The sequence below is a fragment of the Carlito syrichta genome, unplaced genomic scaffold (assembly GCF_000164805.1).
Source record: "Carlito syrichta isolate Samal-C Ts95f unplaced genomic scaffold, Tarsius_syrichta-2.0.1 Scaffold315172, whole genome shotgun sequence".
Lineage (NCBI taxonomy): Eukaryota > Metazoa > Chordata > Mammalia > Primates > Tarsiidae > Carlito > Carlito syrichta.
In genome coordinates, this window is record NW_007259268.1 from 104,323 (window position 1) to 112,653 (window position 8,331).

General features: G+C 39.1%; 1 protein-coding gene across 1 annotated transcript; it reads right to left on the reverse strand.

Annotated features, from left to right (window-relative positions):
• Positions 1-365: 365 nt before the first annotated feature.
• Positions 366-1,318, reverse strand: TICAM2 (toll like receptor adaptor molecule 2). Its single transcript, XM_008072440.1, has one exon. The coding sequence runs from the start codon at positions 1,265-1,267 to the stop codon at positions 566-568; it is 702 nt and encodes a 233-aa protein (XP_008070631.1). The 5' UTR covers positions 1,268-1,318; the 3' UTR covers positions 366-565.
• Between the last annotated feature and the right edge of the window lie 7,013 nt (positions 1,319-8,331).

Consider the following 8,331-nt stretch of genomic DNA (forward strand, 5'->3'; position numbering starts at 1 on the left):
ACGTCTGACTGGATTCTTAAAAAAAAAAAACAACTCTACCATTCTCACATCTATTTCTGATTTTATACGCATCAGCACGTAACATTCTAAATGTTCTATTCTGGAAATTCATTTCTGGGTAGAAGTACAGAATACTTTATTACAATACTTATGAGAGGTGCCTCAAAAAGGAGTGTGGTCAGATCTCTTGGGGCCATTTTCTTCTGTGTGTCCCTTGAGAACAAAATTTAGAGAATAAAAGTTTACCACATTTTAAAAATGTCTGTCATGCAAGTTTTTGTTCAAAGTTCAATATAAGGAATATGAACTGAGAATTCCTTTGTAATATCCATGAGCTAGGACAACTATGAAACAAAAGTTCTTGAAACTTTGACAGTGTCAAGTTTATTGAAACATATCACAATTCTGTAGACTGTCCAGCAGAAATGTATCTTTCTTGTGTCCCATAGTGTCTGTAAGAATAAGGCTATTTTATTTTAAGCATTTTTTAGAAACTGTTTTCTCAAATGAACGTTAATCATGTGGTTTACAAAACAGGAGGCAGCTATGTGTTGCATGTTTCATCTCAGGCAATAAATTTTCTCTGTACCATATTTCTTGTCTCTTTCCATACAGTTTGTTGTGTCTTGTATACAGACTCCTGAAAAATTCTTTCCACTTGCCTTGGAAAGCCACGACTTTCTTCCTCTAAGGCATTGATGGTTTGGAGAGCAAAGGGAGTCCTTTCCCGTGGAAGGGGATTGTTCAGGGGCCGCATGGGTATAACAGAGTTGTATTTGTGCTGCCTGTTTACAGAGTTCATTAGGGATGTATAGAACTGGAAATTACACCAGGTATCTCTTAAAAAGTTTTCAGTCAGTAATAAGATAGTCCATGCAGACCCATTTACAGCTTCATCTAAATTCTGTAAATGCTGTCTGCCACATGGCATCTCTGCAAAGATTATTCCGGGTTTGATACCAAAGTCATTTTGTAGCAGATTCTGGACTCTGAGGGCTTCATCTGTGTCATCTTCTGCATGCAATATCACAAATTTGAGGAACTCCTCTTCTTCATCTTCATCTTCTAGTGTTTCTTCCACTCTCTCAGCTCCTTCCTGCTTTCTTGTTGGTGTTGTATTGTAATGTTCAGCAACATCACACAAAGAGTTATCTTTGGACTTCTTGGAATCTGACTCATGATGTCCTTGACTTGTATCCTCATTGTGGCTTTTACCCCAAGAGAGAGAAAAGGGGCAGGAATCTATTTTAGATTTCCCGATACCCATTATAAATATTCAAGGCAGAAGAGAAAAACTTTATTTCTCAGCCTTTCTTTTCAATCTAAAAAAAAAAAAATAACAAGAAGAATATTATAAATTTAATCAAACCATTAAAAATGAAAACTTTCATTCAACCTGAAAAACTAAAAAATATTATAATACAGAGATCATAAGAAATAAATAAACAGCTAATTGGGAAACTAAACTACTAGTCTTTTCTGTGCTTCACAAGAGGCACCACAGACAGTAAAGGGTAAGTTAAACAGAGGGTCCAGTTTAATACAGGAGACATTTGGAAATTGTAAATGGCATTATATTAGCCCTATAAACCTCCAGATTACAATAAAATACTTTGATATCTTAGTGAAAAGTAACATACCATTCTAGCCACATGGAGTTTAAATCCAATTTCTCTGTTATCAAATTAGAATAGAAACCGGAAAATCTAAAGAAACAGAATATTCAAATATTAAGGATAAATTTATTATGTATCAAACATAGAAACAAAATAGAACACAAATATCATCACAATGGCGGCCAGCATATCTTCTGACCCAGTGTAAAGAAAGATCTAAAATGAAACAAATATCTAGGACGCACTAGTTCGGAGTTTTTTGTTTGGGGTCAGGCATTGTGATAGTGAAGCTGATGGAGAAGAAATTATAAGGATTTGTGAAATGGAAGGAATGTCTTTTTTCAACTAATCCCAGAACTGCTAAAGAAAATATATTTGTTGATATATGAGAAAATTAACATCTTGGTTTGGGAGTGAAATCTGGAAACAAAGACCTGAGATTTTTCTCCAGTGAAATCAACAAAGAATAATTATAGTCTGGACTCATTCTTTAAAAAAATTCTAAAAAAACCTTTTTTTTAAATTCTAAATTCAGAATGGAAGAATTAGATAAATTATGGAAGAAAAGTACTTCATGTGACTCTAATTAAATAACTCTTCAGAAAATGCTGGCAATGTTACTAACAATACCCACCAGATAGGCAGTTTCAAGTGGGATTCTTTTATCAAAAGACAGAAAATAGAATAGAAAAATATAGGTTCCAGGTTTTCAAATACAGGCCACAGGCTATATTCTAGAGCAATTTTATTTATTGCTTGTGGGCAGAGACCAAAGTTCAAGAAGAAATAATAATTACATTCATAACGACATGAGTAACATGGCTATATCTGTCTACATAATTCAGGTTTCGAAGAAACTGTTCAACAAAAGTGGTGAAAACTGTTAGGGGAAGCAAAGATAAGGAAAAACACATAGAGAATTTTATTCTAGTAGATATAAGGAGTAAAAAAGTTTGCAGCTGCCTTTGACAAGTGAAGAAATTGCCAGCTGCTGCCCATCATTCACCATGTCTGCACTTCAGGTTTTGGCTCTAAAGTACATTGTACAAGTTACCAAGGAGTGTTCTAAGGCATAATAACTCTAAAATGTGACATATATACATCCAAAATAATAAAACCAAATTAATTTGGACTGTCTTCATGGGTTAGAATTCACTGCTGACTTCTGTTATTGCACTATGAAAAAAAGTTTTGCTATGCAAAGTTGTAGAAAGAAGCTTCCCCTGCATAAGAAAACAATCGTTAAAGCATTCAGAGCCATTTGTTTTCTGTCAATTAAAATGATATGTGCCAGGCATGGTGGTTCACACCTATAATCCCAGCACTTTGGTAGGCTGAGGCAAGAGGACTGCTTGAGGCCAGAACTTCAACATCAGCCTAGGCAACATAGTAAGACCTTATTTGTATTATTTATTACAAATAATAAAAAAAAAGCTGGGTGTGGTGCATGTACCTGTAGCCCCAGCTACTCGAGAGGCTGAGGCGGGAGGATCACCTGAGCCCGGGAGGTCAAGGCTGCCGTGAGTCATGATCATGCTATTGCTCTTAAGCCTGGGTGATGAGGGAGATATGACTCAAAAAAAAATTGATAAAAATAAATAATCTACACTTATCATTGAAATGGCTTTGTTATACCAACTTACCATTATTTTAGCTATGAGCTGGTGCAGATGAGTACACTTGAAGGAATATAACAGATAATCATTAAGAGTATCTTAAACTTCTAGAAAATGATGTGTCAAGCCATATCACAAAATATTTTGAAATAAGAACAAAAAAAAAAATGTACAGCCTTGACTTATTTTTCTTAAATACCAGTTAATGAAAAAAGCGCAAAACTTCAGAATCTATGATGGGCTGTTCCAATTTCCAAGCAGTCCTACTCACCTAATCAGACTAGGGAGAGCTAAGTTAACAACAACGTCTGTAAACTTCACTACAGCCTTCTAATTTGGAGGGAGAAAGGAGACTGCCAAGGGAAAAAGATGTGGAAAGCCATGTGCTGTTCCCACCACCATCATGACTCAGACATGGGGAGATGGTCAGGATTCATCACTGCACTGTGGTTCTCAGGGCTGGGAGGAAGTGAGAGGACATGACTGCTCACTGTGAGTCAATTAGCTCCATCATTAAAGGGGACTTTATGAAAACAGAAGAAAGGCATGCCATGCTGAAGGAAATCAGGGGAAAAGTGGCCCCCAAAATCCTGGAACACCTCCTTTAAAGTCCTCCTCCAGTCAGCACCAGGCTTAAAAGGCAGTGAGGGTAGCTGCTGAGGAAAGGTACTTGAGATCACTATTCACAGAAATTACAATGTGTGTGTACATATACATTTTCATTTACTTTTTTTTAAAGTAGTGGTTGAAACATATATTGACTTTGTAAAATTTTATATTGAAGTCTCACTTCTATTCTAATCCCCATCCATACACTCTGGCTACTGCATTAAGAACAGAAGGGAGGTGAGACCAGGTGTTTGAGACCAGCCTAGACAACATAGTAAGAGCCCTTCTCTACAAAAAATTAAAAACTTAGCCAGGCATGGTGGCATGCATCAGCTACTCTGAAGGCTAAGGTGGAAGGATCGCCTAAGCCCAGGATGTTGAGACTATGATGAGCTATGGTCATGCCACTGCACTTCAGCCTGGGTGACAGAGTGAGACCTTGATGCAAACAACAACAACAAAAAAAAGAGAGAGAGAGAGAGTAGAAGGAAGGAAAGCAACGGTGGAAGTAGGAACCTTAATTAGGAGTCTGTTACAGAAATCCAGTGGAAAAAATGATGGTGGCTTGGACCAGGGTGTGGTAGTAGTAAAAGTGGTGAGAAGTGGCTGAATTTGTGGTATATTTTGAAAGTAGAACTGAGGATTTGCTGATGATGTTGAGTAGGTATTGGATATAGAGTCTGGAGTTTGGGGGAAAGGTCCAGCCAGATGTATATTTGGCCTTTATCTTTGTATAGATTGTATTTGAAACCTAAAGACTGTATGAGACCATTAAGGGAGTGCACACAGACAGAAAAGGGACTGGAGTGCCTGGGGAACAGAAAGAATTAGCAAAGGAGGCAGAGAAGAACTGGTCAGGAAGGTTGAAGGAAAACCAGAAGTCTGTGGTATAAGGGAAGAAAATGGTTGAAGAAAAAGAGTATTTAATTGACTTTGGATGCTTATGATCGGTCAAGTAGGACGAGGAATGAGAAATGACCAACGAATGTAGCAGTGTTAAAAATTTAGCACATTTAAAATTATAGCATCTAGTACTTGAATCCATCAGCCTTGAAGAGTCCTTTTCTTTCATATCTAATGGCACCATCTTGTGGCAAATATTTATAAAATAAAGATTTCTTCATATGTTTCAATGTTTTGTGGTTATTTATTAATCAATGTTTCCTTATTACTAAAAGTGAGTTTTTTGTGATGTCACTATAATTAGACAATTAAGATTTTCTGCACTGGTGCTTTATTCAGAATATCAGGTGCTACAGAAGCACTCAGGAGGGCTACCTGCAATAGGGAACACTTCACATTCTAAGACAGAAGGAGGTGAATATTTTCCAGGTAGTGGAAGCAGCATTTGAAAAATCAATGAATGGCCATGTGTGGTGACTCATGCCTATAATTCCAGCACTTTGGGAGGCCAAGGCAGGAGGATTGCTTGAGGTCAAGAGTTTGAGACCAGCCTGGGCAACTTGGTGGGATCTTGTCCGAACAATAAATAAAAAAAAGTAGTTGAGCACAGTGGCGCACACCTGTAGTTTCCAGCTACTTAGAAGGCTGAGGTGGAAGGACTGCCTGAGCCCAGCAGGTCAAGGTTGTGGTGGCCATGAGTGTGCCACTGCACTCCAGCCTGGGTGACAGAGTGAGACTCCAACTAAAAAAAAAAAAAGCCTAGTGTACCGGCACATGCCTGTGGTCCTATCTACTTGGGAGGCTGAGGTAGGAGGATTGCTTGAGTCCAGGAGTGTAGTGAGCTAGGATCATGCCACTGCACTCCAACCTTGGTGACAAAGTGAGACCCTGTCTCAGAAAGAAAAAAGAAAAAACAAAAGAGTAAAGAAAAAACACTGAGATACCAGAGGGCAAAGTGGTGTATGTTAGGACATTTACATTTATGTGGTTCAGGTCCATGTATGTAGGGTAAGGGAGGGGGTAGTGGTGAGATATAAGGATAGAGAGGTAAATCGGACTATAAGGAACCTAATATATTATGCTCAGGACTTGGTTTTTTGATCATGTTGGCAAATAGCCCCAGGAAGTTGTCAATTAGGGGGTTGTTACAGATTAAAATAGTCAGAGTAAAGAGACAAGGTTACAGGATTTTAAAATCCTAGACTGAGAGAACAATAAGTTAAGAGGTTGCTGCAATAGTCTAGGTGAGAGAGCAAAGCTCTGAGTCAATGAAGTGACAGTGAAAACAAAGACACATAGGAGGTAGCGGGGAGGGGAGGGTTGGTGATAGAGAGGGAAGAGTGAGAGAGTGAAGGATGCCTCCCAAGCTTGTACTTGGTATAACCTGGTGGGTGGTGGTACCATTCACTGAGACAAGTAATATAAGAAGGATGATGTGGGGTGGGGCACCAAGTAACCCAGTTTGGGAACTATGGAGCTTACAGTGCCCATGACCGATATTGGGAGCTCCCCAGTAGGCTCTTGGACATGTAGGTCTGGGGCTTAAGACAGCATCTTGGATTGGGAATAAAATTTTGGTGTTGCTTAAATCATGTGAATTATTGAGAACTAATACAAAGAAAAGAGAGGAGAGCACACGCTAAAGACAGAACCCAGGGCTGAAGTGCATCTTCAGGGTGAGGTGTCCCAGTGGAGAGGGAGGAGTGGCACAGAAGAATCAGACAGAATGAAATCTGAAAGCTAAGGAAGGAGAGTGCTTCAACACTGGCTAGCATTCACTGCACTTAGCACTTCAATGCTCAGAGGAAATGACTGACTGAGAAGGAGAGGCCAAAAGTCACAGATGCAAGTAGGGTCAGGAGAGTCTTTCATTAAGAGAAGAGATATCTGGAATGCTTAGGAATGGAAGGAAATTTGCTAGTAAAGAGAAAGAAGATGAGAAATATGTATGGGAGTTTCTTAGAAGTAAGCTCTTAAACTCTTGATCATTGGGTAAGCTCTCTCTCTCTCCCCCACAGCCACTTCCCCAGGAAAGGAAGAGTCACTTAACTCTTGAGCATGCTATGTCAGGCAATAATGTCTGTGACGAATACTACAGATGATACGGCCGCCTTTGGGACTTTGGTTTCACCTTTTGGAGAGAAGGTGAGTGCCCTTTTGTTTATATGAGAGATAGTTGTATTATACCAGTAGAGAGTATTACCATTATAGTTACTATTGTCATCTAGAAGTTTAGGTTTGAAAAGAGGGGGTGTATGAACATTAAGTTGCCAAAGGAGAGTTCTGTAGCAGATACTGCAGATTTGCACATCTAAAACTTATTCCAATCCCTTTTTAAGTGTATCTTCCTATACTTCCTATACCATAAGTACTAAAAATCCTATTTCCCAGACTCTTTTGAAAGCTAGGGTTCCAGATGTAATAGAAGTTCCATCAATCAAATATAATTACATGTTTGAGTTAAATATGAAAGGAGGCAAAACACAAGGCACTTATTTTCCTGGTTAAAATTCTACTAGACTTGGTCTGATTCAGGAGCTGGCAGCTTCCTGATTTGTAAGGAGGCTTCCAAGTGTGGCAAAAGCTCTAGGTCTAGGAGACCTAGTCTGCCTGCTATGTGGGTTTGAGAGATGTTTCTAGAAACAGTCTAAAAACTAGTCAATCTAGAGTGCAGCTCTTCAACTTTCCCAATGATACTGTAAATCTTGTAATACCCTGTGATATGTGCCTTTCTCTTAAACTAGTTAGAGCTGATTCTGTTGTGCACAACTAAACTGTGACTGACACAACATCCAAATATAGGGAGAGGAACTACAGCAGGGGTTACTCTCAAAACATAGCCCATCACCTGTTTCTGTAAATAAAGTTGTATTAGAAGACAGCCATGCCCCTTCATTTACATAATGTCTGTGCCCAATTTCGTGCTACAGAGGCAGTGTTGAGTAGTTGCAATAGAAACCATTTGGCCCATGAAGCCTATACTATTTACCATCTAGTGCAAAAGAGTTTGTAATTGAACTATAGCATGTGAGTACCAAGCTTGCTCCACCATGATGCCAGGACACAGCAGAACAGATATGTGCCAGCTATATGAGGGACATGTAGACTATTCTTAGAACTCCTAGACACTGGAAATATCTAAAAATCCCAACTAGGGTAATAAGTGTGTTCAGGAACAGGATGGATAGAACTTGAATCCCTCTTGATGCTTAGGTTGAAATGATGTTCTTGAGAATCAGCTGTCATTTATTTATTTTCTTCTTTTGAGGATGATAGAGAATCTGTAAGAATGGCAAAGGCCCAGTCTAAATTGTCGGTGACCAGCACTGACCAAGGGTGGGTTAGGACCCGCACCAGAGAATCTGGACGGCGAGAAGAGACTACTCGGAGGCAGTTCTTCTGGGAACAGTCTGATCAGGACTGAAGCCAAATTTTATTCGAACTCCTTCCAACTTATATACCATTTTCTATACCCTCCAGCAGTGTGATAATCACTTACTGGGGGTGTACAAGTTCCGTGCTTTACAAACTATGCATCACAAGACCACCACGAGATCTGCAATTTCCAAGCAAACAATTCGAATTCC